General features: G+C 65.7%; 2 protein-coding genes across 25 annotated transcripts; both read left to right on the forward strand.

Annotated features, from left to right (window-relative positions):
- Nucleotides 1-62: 62 nt before the first annotated feature.
- ADAM15 (ADAM metallopeptidase domain 15) lies at nucleotides 63-10668 on the forward strand. Of its 22 annotated transcripts, none has more exons than XR_006706911.1 (23): nucleotides 63-251; nucleotides 1379-1485; nucleotides 2099-2171; nucleotides 2545-2627; nucleotides 2798-2874; nucleotides 2965-3169; nucleotides 4567-4632; nucleotides 4771-4839; nucleotides 4918-5087; nucleotides 5169-5253; nucleotides 5675-5823; nucleotides 5912-6086; nucleotides 6371-6463; nucleotides 6591-6895; nucleotides 6973-7174; nucleotides 7428-7505; nucleotides 7924-7996; nucleotides 8150-8288; nucleotides 8657-8726; nucleotides 8889-8985; nucleotides 9339-9413; nucleotides 9826-9897; nucleotides 10102-10187. XR_006706911.1 is itself a non-coding variant. In XM_045456074.1 (23 exons), exons 1-23 carry the CDS (start codon nucleotides 173-175, stop codon nucleotides 10411-10413), a joined length of 2664 nt encoding a protein of 887 aa, XP_045312030.1. In that variant the 5' UTR covers nucleotides 64-172; the 3' UTR covers nucleotides 10414-10668. The 22 variants fall into 22 exon arrangements, 19 of the variants coding, with proteins under 19 accessions (XP_045312045.1, XP_045312044.1, XP_045312047.1 ...); XR_006706910.1 differs by having other exon boundaries at nucleotides 10159-10187; XR_006706912.1 differs by having other exon boundaries at nucleotides 9342-9413.
- A 123-nt stretch (nucleotides 10669-10791) lies between these two features.
- Nucleotides 10792-18763, forward strand: EFNA4 (ephrin A4). 3 transcript variants are annotated; one of them, XR_006706914.1, is made up of 5 exons: nucleotides 10792-11949; nucleotides 13967-14262; nucleotides 14578-14646; nucleotides 17663-18091; nucleotides 18253-18763. XR_006706914.1 is itself a non-coding variant. In XM_045456118.1 (4 exons), exons 1-4 carry the CDS (start codon nucleotides 11837-11839, stop codon nucleotides 15354-15356), a joined length of 717 nt encoding a protein of 238 aa, XP_045312074.1. In that variant the 5' UTR covers nucleotides 10792-11836; the 3' UTR covers nucleotides 15357-15848. The 3 variants fall into 3 exon arrangements, 2 of the variants coding, with proteins under 2 accessions (XP_045312074.1, XP_045312075.1); XM_045456118.1 differs by lacking the exons at nucleotides 17663-18091; nucleotides 18253-18763 and adding an exon at nucleotides 15122-15848 and having other exon boundaries at nucleotides 14578-14650; XM_045456119.1 differs by lacking the exons at nucleotides 17663-18091; nucleotides 18253-18763 and adding an exon at nucleotides 15122-15848.
- The last annotated feature ends 618 nt before the right edge of the window (nucleotides 18764-19381 follow it).

Below are 19381 nucleotides of genomic sequence, written 5' to 3' on the forward strand. Positions count from 1 at the left end.
CGGCTCCCCCGAAGGCGGGGCCTGGCCCTGCGCCCCCGGGACGGGGGCGGGACGGGGCGGGGCCTGGTGGCGGCGCGGCGCGGCGGGGTGCGCCAGGCAGACCCGGCGGCCGCGGTTCCTCGGCGCGCGGCCCAGCACCTGCTGCCCTCGCCCGGCCCCGGGCGCCGCTGCCATGCGGCTGGCGCTGCTCTGGGCCCTGGGGCTCCTGGGCGCAGGCAGCCCCCTGTCCTCCCGGACGCTCCCAGATCGAGGTGAGTGCCCGGCCCGCGGTGGGCGGGGGGACAGACTGGGAGAAGGCACGGGGAAGTCGGGAGGCACTGGGGGTCGGCCGGAGACCCGGGGAGACCCCTGGCCAGAGCGCGGCCCGCCCTGCTCCGATGTCCTGGGCGATGGAGGGGGATGCCGGTCCCCCTGCGCGGTCATCCTGTGCGCGGTCCCCGCGGACACTTTCAGGCTCCGGTGCCGGGCACCAAAGGGCCCGGCCCAGCGCCCCCTCAGGATGGTGAGAGACGGTCGCTGCTCCCCAGGACTGACGTCTTCGCCCCTCTGGGGCCTAGCCGACCATCCTGCCCGGTGCCAGGGCGCCGAGTGGGCACGGCCCGGAGGGTTTGGCGAAGAGGACCCTTCCTTGTCCAGGGCCCGGGCGGTCACGGCACCCCTCACCCCGTGTTGATGCCACCAAAAACCTGGCGGAGCTGGCGGGTGGGGACGCGGGAGGAGCGGCGGGGGGGGGGGGGCGGGCGGAGAGTAGGCCTGGAAAGAGGCTGACACCAACTCCTCCTAGGAACTTTCACTTCCCGCTGCGTCTCTGGCCAGGGGCTGGGATGGCAGGCGGGGGTGGGCTGTGCGGAGGAGACAGGGCCGTCGTGGGGACGGGGGCGGGGGGGGGGGATATTGGGAGCAGGGAAGAGCGGAGCTGTGGCGAGCGGGTGTGCCTGGCTGGGTCTGAGGGATGTTTAGGGAGGGGTGTTTGCACTGCGCACCCAGAGATGGGCGTTCCCGCAGCTCCGATGTGAGGAAAGGGGAGGGTGAGTGGGCACCGGGCCACAAGGCTTCGCCCAGGCCTGAGAGGGGGCGTTCCTGGGGGGGGGGTGATTGGGAGTGGGAAGGGGGCTCCCCGTGAGAGCCTGGGGGGACAGGGAGGGGGCCCCAGGCGGGGCAAGCTGAACTTTCCCTGGGGACGTGCAGGTGGGGTAGGGGTGAAAGTGAGGGGTGGAGAGAAGCCCCTCTCCTGGGGCTTGCTCCTTTAAGTCCCAGAATGCAGTGCAGGAGTCCTTCCAGCCGAGAAGGGCCCTGAGTGGCCACAGGCACCGGCTGTGCCCAGCGCCAGGGGCTGGCTCGCCCAGCACTCTCTTGGGGTGTCCTGGGGACCCTGCAGGTGGCCCTGTGGAGGAGCAGACAAGGCCAGAGAGGGCCCTGGGTGGACACTCGGAGCCCCGGATCTTTCAAGACAGCCCCACACTCAGCCTAGCGGAGATGCTCCAGGTGAGCCCCCCTGTCCCTTCAAGCACAGAACACAGTCCCTGCCGCCCCCATAACCAGCCCTCTCTGAGGAGCAGGTGAGTGGACCTCATGTGGCACGGCCACCCCAGGTCTGGCTGCCCCTCCGGCCACACCCCAGCACCTGGCTTCCCTTATCCCCTCTCCCCCAACACGCATCTGCCGGCCTCAGCCCCACCCGACCCCGTCCATCTCCGGGGGAGACCCTGAGGCCAGACTTGCCTTCGGGGTCTCATTCTGTGGGTTTTCTCAGTGGGGGAAGGTCAGGGCCTCACCAGGCACCCCCCTCCCCAATTCCAACGCTGAGTCAGAGGAAGGGCTGGGGCGTGTGCCAGCTCTTCCACGATGCTTCCTCTCCGGGCAGGAAGCCGAGAAGGGGCGGCTCAGATACCTTCCTTGACCTCGCACACAGCCCCCCAGAACAATGCCCCAGGCCGGGCAGGGCTTCCTGGCCCCTCCCTCGGGACTCCCCCCCCCCCCTCCCCGCCCCAGTGACCTAATCGTTGGTACTCTCCTAAGGGTCTGAGGTTTTCTGGTTAGAGACCGATGGGAGTTTCAGGCGGGGCCGGGGAGGTGACATAGCCTCTGGTGCCCGCAGACCAATCTGCCTGAGGCTCTGCGGATCAGATTGGAATTGGACGGTGAGAGTCATACCCTGGAGCTGCTGCAGAATAGGTAACAATGACGGTGGTAACGACAATAACAGCACAAGTAACAACCGTACGTGACATTTACTAAGTGCTCGAACTCTTTTAATCCTTCTAACAACCTATAAGGTAAATGCTATGATGTTGCTGTTTTCATTTTACATATGGAGAAGTCAAGGCACAGAGAGGTTACATAACCTGCCCAAGGTCACACAGCTAGTGTGTGGTAAAACCCAGATTAGGACCCAGATAGCCTGGCAGAGTTTGTGGCCCGACCGCTCTGCTCTGCGGCCTCGCCCCCCCTGGCCCCCAGCCACCCCTTACCACCTCTGGACCTCAGGCTGTCGCCGTACCGCCCTGGGAGGCAACCGTCATTGCCCCCGTTTTTCTTCACTCCGCAGGGAGCTAGTCCCAGGCCGCCCACACCTGATGTGGAACCAGCCCGACGGCACCCGTGTGGTCAGCGAGGGACACACTCTGGTGAGTCTAGTGTCCTGTCTCCGGCCCGAGGGCAGCGCCAGCGGCCAGATGGAGGGTGTCATCCCTACGGGATGTGGGGTGCACCTTCACCAGCCTTCACCGACAGGCTAGCTAGCCTCCTGGGCTCCAACCCTGGCCTTTGGGGCAGCACTGACCTTTCTCTGCTGTAGGAGAGCTGCTGCTACCAGGGAGCGGTACGGGGCCACGTGGGCTCCTGGGCGTCGGTGTGCACCTGCTCAGGGCTCAGGTACAGAGGGCGCTTCCCACCGGGGTGGAGAGAGCGAGGCGGTCTGAGGTGTGGAGCTGAGAGGTCTTCTGACTTCCTGCCTTCTCCCAGGGGTCTGGTGGTCCTGTCCCCCGAGAGAAGCTACACCTTGGAGCTGGGGCCCGGGGACCTGCGAGCCGCCCCCATCGTCTCCCGGACCCGAGACCTCCTCCTGCCCGGCCGCACCTGTGGGTTGAGCTGGCACGCATCTGTGGCCACGCGGGCTCCCCAGGAGCGGCCCCGGGGACGGCGCCACAGCCACATGCGCAGTCGTCGGGTGAGGATGACAGCAAGAGGCCAGGCTTCTGTTGCCCCTGAGGCCAGGCCCCGGACCCTCAGAGATCTTTGCTTCCAGTACCTTCTAAGGAGCTGTTGCCCTGGGTCGGGCCCCGTGTGGACATAATCTCCTCTCCTCCTCCCGAGACCCTGGGAGGTTCGGGCTGGCAATAGCTCTGTCTTTGTTAGAAAACCAGCTCAGAGAGAGAGAGGCAGTGACTTGCCCAAAGCTGTTCAACCACTAAATGACATATGCGGGGTTTAGACGCAGGGACCTGACTCAGACTCTTCACGGGCCGTATGATCCCAGTGGGAGAGTGCTTGGCTACAGACCACACCAGGCATAAAGCAGCATGAGTCCAGCTCCCTCGTTTATAAATTGGGGAGAATAAGCTAGTTACTCTCTAGGGTTACTGTGGAGCTTAAACGAGTCTATATCCATCTATCTATCAAGTATCTGTATGGTGCTTAAACTGTGCCTGAGGTAGGAAAATATACGACGGTGTTGGCTATTATTTTATTATTTACTTCTTAAAGTTTATTTATTGTGCTTTTTTTTTTCTTTTTTTTAAATAGCATTCTTTTTTTTTTTTTAATTTTTTTTTTTCAACGTTTATTTATTTTGGGACAGAGAGAGACAGAGCATGAACGGGGGAGGGGCAGAGAGAGAGGGAGACACAGAATCGGAAACAGGCTCCAGGCTCTGAGCCCTCAGCCCAGAGCCCGACGCGGGGCTCGAACTCACGGACCGCGAGATCGTGACCTGGCTGAAGTCGGATGCTTAACCGACTGCGCCACCCAGGCGTCCCAATTGTGCTTTTTTTAACGTTTATTTTTGAGAGAGAGACAGACCTTGAGTGGGGGGAGGAGCAGAGAGAGAGAGGGAGACACGGAATCCGAAGCAGGTTCCAGGCTCTGAGCTGTCAGCACAGAGCCCGACGCGGGGCTCGAACCCACGAACTGTGAGATCGTGACCTGAGCCGAAGTCAGACGCTTAACCGACTGAGCCACGCAGGTGCCCCCTATTTATTGTTTTGGTTGTTTTTAGTAATCTCCGTACCCAGTGTGGGGCTCAGACTCACGACCCCCGAGATCAAGAGTCGCGTGCTCATCCGACTGGGCCAGCCGGGCGCCCCTCGTGTTATTTTTTTTTTAATTCAGGAAAAGTTCTGAGTTTGGAGCCAGAGAAGCAAGGCTCTATCTACTCCCAGCCTCATGACCTACTTCTCGGTCCACCTTGGGCAAGTCCCTGGCCTCTCAGGCTCTCAGGGGTTCCTCTGTGAAACGGGCTCTCTGCTCTCCTCCGCTGGAGCACACAGGGTGGGAGCGGACACAGCTCGGGCAGCCCCGTGTGGCCCCGGCGTGAGGAGTGTGCCTGACACCCCTTCTTGTCCTCAGCGGAGGCGGGACGTGGTGGCAGAGACCAAGGTTATTGAGCTGGTGCTCGTAGCCGACCATTCTGAGGTGAGCTTGCAGGCGCCGCGTGTCCTGCCCCCCCCTACCCTCCCCTACACAGCCCGCCGTGTCCTGCCCACCCCCACCCCCCCCCCCCCCCCCCCACCGCGTCTGCTCCTTTTCATGGTCGTTTCCCTTGAGCCGCAGGTCCAGAGGTACCCGGACTTCCAGCACCTGCTGACCCGCATGCTGAAGGTGGCCTTTCTCCTGGACACCGTGAGTGCCGGGCCCAGCAGCAGCCGGACGGCCCTGTGGCCGCGGGGACCCCTCTCCTGAGCCCCCGTTCTCTTTCAGTTCTTCCGGCCCCTGAACGTCCGGGTGGCGCTGGTGGGCCTGGAGGCCTGGAGCCAGCGTGACCTGGTGGAGATCAGCCGGGACCCCGGCCTCACGCTACACAACTTCCTGCGCTGGCGGCGGGAAGACTTACTGCCTCGACTGCCCCACGACAGCGCCCAGCTCGTGACGTAAGACCCCCGGCTGCGCCCCAGCTCCCCGCCTGCGGCCCTGAAGCTCTGGGCTGACCTGTCGGCCCTGCGATCCCACAGGGCCACCTCGTTCTCCGGGCCCGCGGTGGGCATGGCCGTTCAGAATTCCATCTGCTCTCCTGACTTCTCGGGGGGCGTGAACATGGTGAGCGATGCCGGGGCCCTCGTGTGTCGCTTCCTCCACGAGCCCCGCCCCGACCCCACCGAGTTACCTACCCCAAAGCCGCGGATGTGGGGATGGGGGGGGGCGGGGGGGGAGGACGGCGGGGAGGACGTGGCGCCTGCTGTCACGGCACCGTTACGTGGGGGCTTCACCTGTGAGGGCACCTCGCAGGGGAGGAGGGGGTAGCTGAGGCCCACAGAACAGAGGCGAGTGCCCAGGGCCACACGTAAGGGACAGGAACAGAGCTGAGGGAGCTCTAAGCCTTCCCACCACCCAGGCCCGGGCTCTCCTCCTACTCCAGAAGCAGTGAAGGAGGGAGGCTGAGCGCCCAAGAGGTCAGATGAGGAGAGAACAAGAGAGTCAGGCTGGTGCTGGACCTGGGGTGTCCCCTCCCCAATGCCAGGACCACTCCACCAGCGTCCTGGGGGTTGCGTCCTCCATAGCTCACGAGCTGGGCCACAGCCTGGGCCTGGACCACGACTTGCCAGGGAACAGCTGCCCCTGCCCGGGCCCGGCCCCGGCCAAGAGCTGCATCATGGAGGCCTCCACAGAGTGAGTGGCTGCAGGACGCACAGCGGGCAGGGGCAGGGGCAGGGGCAGGGGGTGGCTGCAGCCCCAACCTCTCCCCCACCGTCCCCAGCTTCCTGCCAGGCCTCAACTTCAGCAACTGCAGCCGGCGGGCCCTGGAGGAGGCTCTCCTGGAGGGGATGGGCAGCTGCCTCTTCGAACGGCGGCCCGGCCTGCCCTCTATGGCCGCGGTCTGCGGAAATATGTTGGTGGAGCCGGGCGAGCAGTGTGACTGTGGCTTCCCGGACGTGAGCCCCTCGCCCGAAGCCCTGCCCCACTCATTCCTGTGCCCTGGCCCTGGCTCACTACCCCGCTCCGAGCCTCCAGAGCCCCTTCGTGGGCTCTCAAGGGCCGGCCCGCTCCTCTCCGCCCCTCCCCGCCTGCAGGGACACCACGAGGGTGGTTGGGCTCTGGCCTTGACTTGCGGCTGCGTCCTTCTGATGGCTGCCCTGGGCGGAGGGGAGGAGGTAGGCTCTCGGGGCCCAGCCCGCCCTGACGCAGCCCCCGCCCCCCCCCCCCCCCGTGCCCCCAGGAATGCACCGACCCCTGTTGCGACGACTCCACCTGCCAGCTGAGGCCTGGGGCGCAGTGCGCGTCCGGCGGGCTCTGTTGTCAGGATTGCCAGGTGGGCACGGACTGGACCAGCCGCCACAGCTCACCCGCCCGGGGCCACGGCGGGAAGGGTCCCTGTGACCCCCAGGGCCGGGCTGGACCTGCCCGGCACCCCTTCTGACCCTCCCCCACCCCCCTAGCTGCGCCCAGCTGGCTGGCAGTGCCGCCCCGCCAGAGGGGACTGCGACCTCGCGGAGTTCTGCTCGGGAGACAGCCCCCAGTGCCCTCCTGACGTCAGCCTGGGGGACGGCGAGCCGTGCGCGGGGGGCCAGGCTGTGTGCGTGCAGGGGCGCTGCGCTTCCTATGCCCAGCAGTGCCAGGCTCTCTGGGGCCCCGGGGCCCAGCCCGCCGCACCGCGCTGCCTCCTTACCGCCAACACGAGAGGCGATGCCTTCGGGAGCTGTGGACGCAGCCCTGGTGGCGGCTACGTGTCCTGTGCCCCTAAGTAAGTGGTGGAACCTGGATCCTCCTCTGGGTTGGTGGGGGCCTCGGCCTGACCCTGCACCTCCTCCCCCACCTCAGAGATGCCATGTGCGGGCAGCTCCAGTGCCAGGGGGGTTGGGCCCGGCCGCTGCGGGGCTCCACCCGGGATCTGCACTGGGAGATACTAGAGGCCAACGGGACCCAGCCGGAGCTGAACTGCAGCTGGGTCCACCTGGACCTGGGCAATGACGTGGCCCAGCCCCTCCTGACGCTGCCCGGCACAGCCTGTGGTCCCGACCTGGTGAGCAGTCCCAAGGGGGCAAGACCAGGAGGGGAGGGGTGTCTGGACCACGGCGAGCGGTGCCCGGGCCTCGCTGTCCACCGTGTAAAAGGCACAGACTCGGAGGGGGGGGTTCAGATCCTCTCTTTGGCCCGAGCGAAGTCCTGTCCTCCCGTGGGCCTCGGTTTCTCCATCCGCCACTCAGCCGCCCTGGCCTCCCAGGGCCAGTGAAGCTTCGTGAGAACCTGATCTTTGTTCTTCCTCCCCTGGGCAGGTGTGCATTGACCGTCGATGCCAGCCCGTGGGTCTCCTGGGAGCGCAGGAATGTCGAAGCAAGTGCCATGGGCACGGGGTGAGCTGGCCTGGGGGAGACGGGGGGCGGGGGGGGGGAGCAGGCAGCCTCCGGGGACGAGAACGGTGACAGGCTGGGAAACACACACACCTAGCTTCCGACCCCTGCTCTGCTGCTGCCTAGCTGTGTGACTTCAGGCAGATCATTAACCTCTCTGAGCTCAGCCTCCTCGACTATCCAGTGGGCGCAATAATAGTACCCAGTTCCTGGTGCGTGAGAGGACATGGGAGTTTCCGGTACGGTGCCCGGCACGGAGAAGGCGCTCGCGGGGCTAGTTTGGTTTCACCTGGTCTGCCGTGGATAAACTGTCCCTCTCTCCATCCCATCACCCCGGCACACCTCCCGGTTGCGCACTTAGGAGCTCCTGAAAAGCTGGGACAGGGGAACGGGCCCCTCGTTACTCAGCCTGCACCCCTAGGTCTGCGACAGCAAAGGACGCTGCCGCTGCGAGGAGGGCTGGGCGCCGCCGGACTGCGCCAACCGCAGCAGAGGTGGGGGGGGAGGGGAGAGGGCACAGTGGCTTCCTTACCCACCCCCCCCCCGCCCTTTCCTGACCCCTTGGGGTTCTCTGATCACTTCCCCCTCCCCACCTGCCACCCCTTCCTGGGTGCAGGATCCTAGCCCCACCCGCCTTCTCCCCACAGCAACCAGCTCCCTGACCATAGGGCTGCCCCTCAGCCTCCTGCTGTTGGTGGCCCTGATGCTCCTGGGCGCCAGCTACTGGCACCGTGCCCGCCTGCGCCAACGGCTCTGTCAGCTCAAAGGCCCCAGCTGCCAGTACAGGTACCAGGCTCCTCCGCCGCTCCCTCGACCGCCCTGCCTGCGGCACACAACGGCCGTGGGGTCCTGCGGCGCCCCCCACCGGCTTCCGATCGCCAGCCCCTCGGACCGCCCCCCCACACCTCCCTTCTCTGCACACGCCCCGTAACTCTTCACCTCACACGGAGACCCACGGAGGGCAGCCGGGGAGCCCCTGTGCTAAGTGGGGCCCTCGCTCCGGCTCATCACCCCCCCCCCGCCCCCGCCTCCCCACTCTGACTGGGCTAAACCCTTGCCCTCCAAGGGCCTGCGTCCACCGCACTCAAGGGTCGCGTGCGGGTGGAGAGCGTGGTCTGAGGCTGGGCCCCCTGCCTCCTTTTCTCCACGTCCAGGGCAGCCCAGTCTGGTCCCCCAGAACGCCCAGGACCCCCGCAGAGGGTCCTGCTGATGCCAGGTGCCAAGGTGAGTCATGGATACCAGAGGAGAGAGGCCCCACCTTGTCCAAGCGTCCGGCTTGGGCCCTGGGGCGGGGGTACTGAAGGTCCTAGACTCAGAGAGAGTCTCACTGCCCAAGAGTCGGCCCGAGGAGTCAGGGCCAGCCCTCCCCCACTCCCCTGGCTGCAGGCCCAGAAGCAGAGTCCGGCCTGCAGTGGGGAGGGGCAGTCACCTAGAGGAGGGTCCGCTGAGCTCTCTGAGCTGGCCAAGCTGGTGGCTTTGAGAGGTGGGTCTGCGGATGCTCCCAGAGGGGCCCCTGGAGGACGAGGGGGGTGGTGCTCAGAAGGGGCCCTGGGTGTGCCACACCCTGATGAGGCCCAGGACACCATGGGTAGGAGGGCTGGTGAGTGCCCCCTGAGCCCCCGGCAGGGGTGTGGGGGGGGGTGGTCTGCATGCCAGCTCCACCACTCGTCACCCCCTCTGCACACAATTGGATAACAGCATGCACTGCGCCCACCGCCCCTGGGGCCCTGGCTGCCCCGCCCGCAGGCACTGACCCCTCTCTGCCCACATCTGTCTCTGTGCTCCCCTACCCCACCCCGCCCCCACCCTGCCTGTCTGCTCCTCCTGCTCTCTCAGCAGGCCAGTGCTCTTGGCTTCCCGGCTCCCCCTTCCAGGCCGCTGCCTCCTGACCCTGTGCCCAAGAGACTCCAGGTAAATCCAGGCCAGGCCCCGCCCTCGCCCAGGGCAGGTGGGAGGCTTGGTGCCCAGCTGCAGCTCTCACCCTGGTCCCCTGCCAGTGGCGCTCTTCATTAGGGGACCGGGGTGCCCCTCAGCCTTCAGACACTCTGAGCCCCAGAATCAGCAAAGGGTGAGCCTCCTGCCTTGGTTTCTACCGCCATCTGGTGGTCAGTGGCGGGACTGCAGCTGGCCAGGGCCGCCACTCTGACCCGTGCCTTCCTCCCCTGAGGCTTCTGCTGGCAGGCACCCAAGCCCTGTGCGCATGTCCCCATTCTCTCCTGCCCCCTGGCTGACTTTGCATGTTGACCGGAACCCCTCAAGAGAACCACTGCATGCCTCTTGCCCCTGGCCGTGCTCTCACAGCACTGCCCCTCTCTCTGTCCAGGCTGAGCTGGCTGACCGACCCAATCCCCCCACCCGCCCTCTGCCCGCTGACCCGGTGGTGAGGCACCCTAAGGTAACAGTGTGGGGAGAGAAGGGCACAGCCTCTCCCCCACCCAGGGCTGTGGTGCTAATAGCCGTGGCAGTGGTGGCCATGGTGAGATGCCCCCTCTGTGCCTAAGGGCACATCCGCTGGTGCCCTTTACCGGTGACAGGTTTGTTTGGAGACAGAGGTGACCTCTGAAGCCGGCCCCACAAGCCGGTGTTCCCCAACAACCAGGTGGGCACCATGACATCCCCTCCCAAGCCAGCCTCCTGCCTTCTCTCCCACTCACAGGGGCCCGCCAAGCCCCCACCCCCGAGGAAGCCATTGCCTGCCAACCCCCAGAGCCGGCGCCCTTCAGGTGACCTGCCTGGCCCAGAAACTGGAATCCAACCCGTAGTGGTACCGTCCAGGTAGGCGAGCAGGGGCGCGGAGGATGGGTGGGAGGGGCGGATGGTCTGGGGAAAGGGCACCTCTGATCTCTGTGCTTGGCGTCTGCACCCCAGACCTGCCCCGCCGCCCCCAGCAGCGTCCTCGCTCTACCTCTGACCTCTGCTGAGGTTTCCCGGCCTGCCACCCGGACCTAGGACTTCAAGAGGCCGACCAGTCCCTGGAGTCCCCCGTGATGACTGAGGGAGCCGGAGCCTGGACCCCGGACACTGCCACGGGCCGCTGAGCAGCACTCTAGGGACCCGCTCACGTCATGGAAGCTGGGGTTGGGGAGGGGCTGGGCGCTGGACTGGGCTGAGGGAGGTACACACAGCCTGTCCCTGCTCTGGTGCAATAAACAGTGAGGTCTGGGCAGCGCGCCTCGGAGTTTGTCGGCTGTGGGAAGGCCGGGTCGCCCCTGCTGCGGTTCCAGGTCTGGCCGCCAGGAGGCGCTGCCACCTCGGACGAAGGCGGGCCGGGGAGGGCGAGAGTCCGAGGCCGGCTCGGCGCGTGTCCCCGGGATGCTCGCGGCTCGTTTCTGCCCGGCCTGGGAGGCCTGTGCGCACTGCAGTACCACGGGGAGTTGTAAAACCCCGTGCCACCCGCCAGTCGCCAAGTCCTCGCCCCCAGGTCTGCGCGGCCCCCACAGGCGGCTATCAACCAAGCGGCCAAGCCGTCCCCACCCCCTGACCAGTGGCTGGGAAAAGTGGATCTGGCTGATGTCGTCAGAGCCCCGGAGCCGGGGCGGGGCGGGGCGGGGCGGCGGCTCCCACGATCCCAAGGCCGTGCACCTGCCTCCTCCCCCCCCCCCACCACCCCGCGCCCCACCTGAGGGCTTGGGAACAAAGGTGCATTGTATAGGGCGCAATCGGCCTCATTATTTCGTTTTCGGGAATGGGGCCGCGCGGGCCCCCAGCCCAGAACGAAGGTGTGGGGCGGAAGGGGGCAAGCGCCAAGCCCGAGATGGGCACGAGCTCACCACTAAGGCCCTGTAAGGGGGAATGGGGGCGGGCCAAATCCCAGAAGGCGATCCGTCCCTTCCGACACTCGCGCTATCCCTGGACCGGCATTAAAAAATGGGCAACATTCTCAGGTAGAGGCGGACGGGCTTTGGAGACCCTCGCCGGCCTCTTGGGGCCAGAGGGCGCGTGCTCCTATTTCAGTCCCCCCAAATTGCAATAAGGCCTCCTACCCGGTACTAACTTAGACATGAAAGGCGCGACCTCCCTAAAACGGACTCCCAGCAGCGGACCACGTCGCCCCTCCCGCCCCCTCGCGACGCGGCGCAGCCGGGGTCGGAGCGGGGTGAACCCGGCGTGCGCCTCGGCGCGCAGGGGGTTAACAGGAGTTGGCTCTGAGCGGAGAGGCGGGGGTGCGCCCCCATTGGTGGAAAGTTACCCGGGGGCGTGGCCCGCGAGTCTCCGCACCCCACCCCCAGCCCCGCACCGCCCCCCCCCCCCCACCTCCACTTTGTACCTTTCTCGCCGCGGCAGCGAAGCGGGCCGGGACCGGCCGGACCAGACCAGAGCGGACCCCGGGGGCGATGCGGCTGCTGCCCCTGCTGCGGACTGTCCTCTGGGCCGCGCTCCTCAGCTCCCCGCTGCGAGGGGGCTCCGGCCTCCGCCACGCCGTCTACTGGAACTCCAGTAACCCCAGGTAGCCGGGCCGAACCCAGGCGGCGGCGGGCCGGGCCTGCGCGCTCCCGGGCCGGGCGCGCGCCCCACTCTCGCTCCGTGCGCGGCGCCGCCTGCGCCCGGCCGCGCGCCGGGGCTCCTTTGTTTGAGCCGGCGGGGGAGGGGGAGGGGAGGGGCGAGGCGCGCCCCGGGCTCCCCCCGCCCGCACGTGTTGGGGGGCGGGCGGAGGACCCCGGCTCCGCAGGCGGATGGTGGGACCTGGGAGAGCGGGGGAGCTGGGGGGGCCTCGGCCTGCGCTCCGAGCCCCGCCCCCTCGCTTCTGGCCTCTCTCCGGCTGATTCCCCCGCCCTCCTGCCCGAGCCGGGGCGCGCGGTCTGGAGAGGGAGGGAGGGGGCTCTACTCTCGGCAAAGAGCCTGGTGGAAGCTCCTGCTTGCTGGGCCTCCCCTCTGGCGCTCGCCGTCTCCTGATCTCATTCGCTGTCTCTGCTTTCATCTCCGTCACTATCCGCCCTTCTAATTCCGTCCAGTCCCGGCCCAGCCCTTCCAGCTGAATCACCTTCGGGCGAGTCGGTTGACCTCTCCAACCTCAGTTATCTCGTCTGTAAAATGGGCTCATAACACCTGGTACCCTGGGAAATCGGGCTGGCTGGCCGAGGTCACGTGTGCAAACGAGGTGCAGGCTGTGCAGATAAAAATCATTATTTCTTTCTCCCAAGCCTTTGAACCTCGGTATTTTCGAGTGTTTTCATCTTCTTCCCCAGCTCTCCGTGCCTCTCTCTGCTTTCTCCATCTGTTTGCCTTTCTGATACTTGAGACAATCTGTGACTGTGCATTTGCTCACTCACCGACAAGCGTTACACAGTGTGCGGTGTGCCAGGGCGTGTGCTAGGATGCTGGCTGTAGGGAGATAAGACCTCAGCTCTGGCCTCTTCCAGCCCCAAGACCCCCAGGGAGGGCAGCCTCCCATAGGTCATTACAATAGGAGCACCACGTGACAACAACTATTGTCCTCCAGTTCCGAATCCCCTCTCTGTTCCAGACCAGTGCCTCTGAATCACTTGAAGAACTTGTTAGAAACTGAGGTTCCTAGCCCCGAACCCTGAGGTTTCTGGCTCATTCATTCAATCTACGAATACTTATTGAGTGTTTGGGCAGGACACTTTTCCAGGCACTAGGGATGATCTGGAACAAATCCAGCCAGGGCCCAGCTCGTGTTCTAGTTGGTCTGAGCTGAGCCCAGGAATCTGCATTTCTAATTAGAGCTCCAGATGCAGGTGGTCCTTAGACCACCCATTGAGGGATAGCGAGAGGCCTTTCGGGAGTCAGGCTGGACTCTGTGTATGGCAGGGAAGGGGGAAGGGGGTGGCAGCCCTTCGCGCCTGTCCTGGCTCCCACAGGCAGCTCCCAAGAGGCGAAGGGAGTCCTGAGTAGGCCAAAGATTGGTTAATATCTGGAAGGGCTTCTGCTCCACGTCCAACATTTCCTTGTCCTGGAAAAACGAAAAGGAGGTACCCCCATCCACTCCCTCTTTCTTTTTTGTCCTGTGGCGTCTTTCCGGTGTTGGACTGAGGTCTGCAAAGCAGTCTTTCTCTCTCTGTTGCTGTTGATGCGGACGCTGATCCGGGCCTCCCTCTCCGAGGCCATGACTGTGCTGCGTACCCCTCCCTCCGCGCCCAGCCGTGCAGCAGCCCCAGACCTGGCATTTGTCAAGTCCAGGGTGCTGTGCCAGACGCTCTGTTGGGCACTGGGGCCACAGAGCTGGGCGGCAGCTCCGACTTGAAAACGCAGGGCGCGGTGAGTGGCCTTCTCGTGTGGGAGCCCCGTGCTAGTGGGCACTGCGGCCCCTTCACCTCTCAAGACCTGTAGTGGTTACGTCCCCCGTTTCTCGACTGTCTCTCTAGAGTTGTCAGGCTGGGAAGCGCAGACCCTCCCGAGCCGCTCCCTCTCCAGTGGGTGGGGGAGAGGCTGGTGGGGGGGCCCTTACGCCCCGGGTGCCCTGTGCCCTGCCCCTTCAGCCCACACCCGCCTCATGTCTGCAGGCTGCTCGGAGGAGACGCGGTGGTGGAGCTGGTCCTCAACGACTACCTGGACATCTTCTGCCCGCATTATGACGGGCCAGGGCCCCCGGACGGCCCCGAGACGTTTGCTTTGTACATGGTGGACCGGCAGGGCTACGAGGCCTGCCAGGCCCAGGGCCCGGGCGCCTTCAAGCGCTGGGAGTGCGCCCTCCCCTTCGCTCCCTTTGGTCCCGTCCGATTCTCAGAGAAGATTCAGCGCTTCACGCCCTTCTCCCTTGGCTTCGAGTTCTTGCCTGGAGAAACCTACTACTACATCTGTGAGTGAGGGGAGGCACACTGGCGGTGTCTGGGGCCGGGGTCCGGGGGGGGGGGGGGGAGGGGCGCAGGCGGCCCGAGGCTGAGACTGAGTGGCGGGTCACGTAGGGTGAGTCTGCGAGAGGAGGAGAAAGCAGGAGGAGCCGGGGAAGGGGACGTGATGGGGGCACAGGGAGTCTGGCACCAGGATGTGGCCCGAAGGTAGGGGCAGGCTTTCCAGGGACCTGGGAGAAGACGGTCGGAAGGGTCTGAAGCAGGGTCTGAGGCGCAGGGACTAGCCTGTGCTAACGCCTCCCTCCCGATTTCCCGCCGCGCAGCGGTACCGGCCCCGGAGAGTTCTGGCCGCTGCTTGAAGCTCCAGGTGTCTGTCTGCTGCCAGGAGAGCAGTAAGTAGGTTGGGGCAGGGCGGGCAGCCCTTCTGGGCCCTTGGGGGTGAGGGGAGTAGTGGGGAGAGTCTGGGGACATCACACCCTGAGGGGCCCGGGTGGGGCCTTTGGCCCTGGGGGAGCTTCCACTGTACCCCTTTTTAAACTTTTTTAATGAGGATTCTTGAGAAAGTGTGAGTGGGGGAGGGGCGGAGGATCCGGAGCAGGCTCTGTGCTGACAGCCGCGAGCCCGAGCCTGCCGTGGGGCTCCAACTCACAAACAGTGAGATTGTGACCAGAGCCAGATCGGACACTCAACCGGCTGAGCCCTCCGGGCGCCCCCAACTGTACCCCTTTATGCCAGGCCAAGGGACGGCATCTCCAGGGCAATAGCCTTCAAGCCCTGGGCTGAACTGGGACGAGAGCAAACAGCCTAGGGGGAGGGCAGGGAGGAGGCTGCTGGCAGGGAGAGCCCATCAGTGCCACCCCCCTGCAGAGTCGGAGTCGGCCCATCCCGTCGGAAGCCCTGGAGGGAGCGGCACCTCTGGGTGGCAAGGGGGCGGGGCTCCCAGCCCTCTCTGTCTCTTGCTGCTGCTGCTCCCAATTTTGCGTCTCCTGCGAATTCTCTGAGCCCAGCGGACCCCTCCTGCCACCCCAGGAGCGACAGCCCTCCCGAGACTCCTTGGAGGAGGGCCCCCAGCGTCAAGCCAGCCAGACCGATGGAAGAGTGATGGGGGCGGTCGGAGGGTCCGAGGTGACCTTCCAGGGGCTGGCCCCTTATCACAGGCTGAAGAGTTGCTGCAGGGAGCTGCACACCGCCCTGCCCCCCCCTCCCCCCGCGCCCCTCCCCCGCCCCCGGAGCCCAGGCAGGACAAACACAGGGTCTCCGTCGGCTGCTTTGATGTTCTTTGCCCATCCCCCCCAGAAGGACTGGGATTTTGGTGGGATGGAATCCTTGAGCCTGTTGGGGGCCAAGACCGAAGACCCTGGGACAGGTGGATTGCCAGACCAGGGCAAGGAAGAGGCTGAGGCCTGTGCCCGGCACCCTGGGGGCCACTTCCCTGGGGCAGCATCCCCCCCCCTGACCCTGGGGGGGGTGCCACTCACTTGTCTTCTGTGAAGACAGACTTGCCATGAGGCTGGACATCATGCCAGTTTGTATTTTTATAAGTGTCTGGACCAAACCCTCAATAAACCACCCCCCTTTTTGTTGCTCTGCCCCACCCACCGCCCTCCGGCTCCTTCCCTGGCTCCTTCCCCGACACCCGGGCTCCCTGCGGCCTCTGCTCTCAGCTTGGCTCTGCCTGACCTCAGTGCCAGCTGTGCCCTGGCCATCCGCTCCAGGCCGAGGGCACCCCTCTGGGCGATGTGGGGTGGGTGCCAGCAGCAGCTGTAGAGCCCGGCGCCCCCTCCCACCTCCCTAGCTGGCTTCCTGTGCGGGGAGGGGGCAGCTGCTCCTGACAGCCCACCTGCTCGAGGCACTGCCCAAGCCCGGGGAGCAGCAAGCAGGGTGTCGGGGCAAAAGCGAGGGCTGCCAGAAAGCCCGCACCCGAGTTTCAGAGCGCCTGGGTCCTGCGAGCTGGGCATCCTGCCCCCTCCCCAAGGGCAGTCTGGGCGGTACCAGGCCTAGAACTGCGAAGGTGGGGTCAGATCAAAGCCTCCTTCCCCAGCGGCTTCTTTGTTCTTCGCTTTTATAAGGAGGAGGGGGTGGGGCCGAGGAGGGAGGGCCCCCTCTGCTCTCAGCCCCACGCCATCTCTCCCACCTCTGGCAGGCCAGGCTATGATCCCCCCACCCCCCCGCCCAAACCCGACCAGAGCCCTCTTTCTGGACGTGTCCCGGGTGCAGCCAGGGGAAGGGGCGCCCCGTCCCCCGCGGCCGTTCCGCGCCCGCCCCGGTGCCCCGCAGCCCCCGCTGGCACCGTGCCGGCCCGCGTGGCACCGAGCCAGCGATCGATAGGTGGATGGTGCGCCGATTAGCTCGCCCGGCTGCGGCAGCGAGAGCCGGCGTGTGAGCGCGCGGGGGGCGGGGGCGCGGGGGGGGGGGCGAAGTCTGACCTCGCAAAGCCCCCCCCCCACACCCAGGTCGGACCCGGGTCCGCCTCGCTGATCGCCCTGCTCTGCCTACGGGATGGGGGGCGGCACCGCGGGCTCCAGTCGGACCCCGTCCCCCCTTCGAGGCCCCTCGCAGATTCCCCCCCCCCCCCCCCGGTCTGCCGGTGCCGGCGCACCCGTGTGTCCGCGCCCGCAGCCCAGACCACGAGGGGCTGGGGGAGGACCCACGGCCCGGTCTTCTGGTCCCGGGTTCGAGCTGCGTGTCCACTGTCACAGGGGCGGGGGGGGGGGGTGTCCGTGCGTCGCCCTGGAAACCGAGGGCACCGCCGTCCCCCTCCTCCTCACCCCCGAGACGCCGTAGCGGGGCGAGCGGGGGCGACCGCTCAATAGCCCCTGCCCGCCCCTTGAGGACCGTGGGGGTCTCGCCCCGCTGCCAGCGGCCCCGACGGGGAGAAGGCGGGTGCGGGTGGCAGGTGGCCCGCCCGGCTCCCCGCGGGCGCCTGTGCGGACGCCTCGGCAGGCAGCCGGGCATTTGTGAGACGGCCCCTTCCCCACACCTGGCCCTGCGCGGACAGCCGGCCCGGCCCCGGGGCGTGCCCCCGACAGCAAGGGCCCGGTCGGCTCCGGCTGAAGGTGCGGGGCCGCCTTCCGGGTCTGGGCCCGACCCATGAGAAGGCCTCGAGGCGCGTTCCGGGGCGCGGCTCCAGGAGGCTGGGCAGGCCTGTGAGTTTTGGGGCGTCACCGATCTCCCCTGAACGCAGAGGCGCTAGACGGCCCAGGGTGGGGCCCTCGATTCGCTGGGCCCGCCCTGGTCGCTCCCGAGCAGTTGGGGGACTCTGGTCCTCTTTGCGTCACGAAGAATCGCCAGAGCCTGGGAGGGAGACTCTGCGACCCCGGGGGCCTGCCCCGCGCTTTCCGGGGGCGCAGAAGCGAAATCCCCAAGTTTTGGGCTGTGTGACCCCTCCCTTTTTTTCTTCTCTTTCAGCGATTCCTTCCTTCCTCTATTTGTTCATTCATTCACCAAATCGTGGGCTCCCAGTGCCCTTCTTCCGGCAGGCCACCGCAGCTGGGGGCGTCGGGGGATTCCCAGCGGTGACGCAGTAGGAGAAGGGCGCCCTGGCTTCCAAGTAGCCAATTGAATCCTGGGGCCTGGGGCATGAGGTCATCAGCGGTGATGCCCATTGGTTCAGGCCTGGACGTGGGGAGGGGGTCCCCATAGCAACCGACGGTGCGTCCGACCGTAACCCGGAGAGTGGTCGTTGCCGGAGCTCCGGAGGCAGCTTGGGTGGTGTTTGGGTTGGGGGCGGGGAGGCGGAGTGGAGCCCAGACCCCCCCCCCCCCCCCCCAGGTCCCGCAGCCCTGGCCCAACCAAGCTGCTGTCGTTCTGGAGATCTTTTTCTCACTCAAAGTAATGGTCAGTGCCCCTCGCCCTGGGCAGGCAGATGGGGGGCTGGGGGAGTACGGGCGACGGCGTTGGGGTCGCGGGTGCAGAGCCGCCGCCGCTCGGAATGCTAATTCTGAGAACCTCCTGTTCTGCATCTCGTCTGCACCTCATTTGCATTCTCTTCATTTAAGGTCAAATTGAGCAGACAGCCCCACATCCCAGCCCTGTCGCGCGTCTGTATCCCGACTTTATCCCTCAGCAGCTCCGTAATCTCTCTCTTTCTCCAGTTCCTCACCCCACCCCTCTCCCAGCCGGCGGTGTCCCCTCGGGTGCGAGGGGGCGCAGCCTAGCAAGAGCGGAAAGAGAAGTCCGCCTCTCCCCCTGGACGTCTGCTGACAGATGGGGAGGGCTGGTCCCTACCGCCTAGCGACTAAACTGACAAAGCAAATGGTGGGGGAGGTGCCCGGGGCTGGGCGGGGGTCTCCGGGGCCAAGTCACCCACACGCCCAGCAGGGTGCTGGGACTAGGGCCGCCTGCTTGCAGCCAGGGGCGGGCCTGCCCACCTGTCTGGTGCCAGGACAGCTTCCTGCCTCCAATTAAACGCTAATGAGGTGTCATTAACCCTTAGCTTGCCTGCCAGCCCTCAGGTGGAGTTTAGATTCGTGGTCTCACCCCAAACCGAGGGGCGGAGAGGAGGCCCTTTGAGGAAGCCTGGAGGCAGTGGGGCCAGGGGGCCGGGGGAGGGCCAGAAGTCCGGGCCGAGGCGTGCTCAGCGGGCACTGCTTATGCTGTGTGCTGCTGGGGACTCCACACACAGCCGGCCCAGTGGCTGGGTGCATTTCTTCCCCGCGCATCAACTCGGCAATGACTTGCGAATCCCCTTCCCTACTCTACTGACTAAACACCAGGCTGCACGCTGCGTGCTGGGGGTAGGCACTTGCACAAGACAAGATCCCTTCCCTGAAGGATTCTTCAGATTACTCAGGGAGACACGTTGTCCAACAAATAATTATAATGCCAAGTGCAAATGCCACTACAGAGCCACGAATGAAGTGCTACGGGAAAGCGGGCTCTCAGAGAAGACTTGGGCTTTGAAGGGCAAAGTTTAAGCGGGGAGGGGATGTGGAGAACCCAGTGTGCCTGTGTGTGTGTGCGTGTGTGTGTGTGTGTGTGTGTGTGTGTGTGTGTGTGTGGGTCCGCGTGGGTCCGTGCTCAGCCTGTGCCCTCCTGGGGCTCATGTTTGCGTCTGTACGTAGGTGTGAGAGTGTGTAAGTGTGCTGTCTGGACCTCTCTGTGTCTGGAATCCCTGCTCCTGAACAC

The sequence above is a fragment of the Leopardus geoffroyi genome, chromosome C3 (assembly GCF_018350155.1).
Source record: "Leopardus geoffroyi isolate Oge1 chromosome C3, O.geoffroyi_Oge1_pat1.0, whole genome shotgun sequence".
Classification (NCBI taxonomy): domain Eukaryota; kingdom Metazoa; phylum Chordata; class Mammalia; order Carnivora; family Felidae; genus Leopardus; species Leopardus geoffroyi.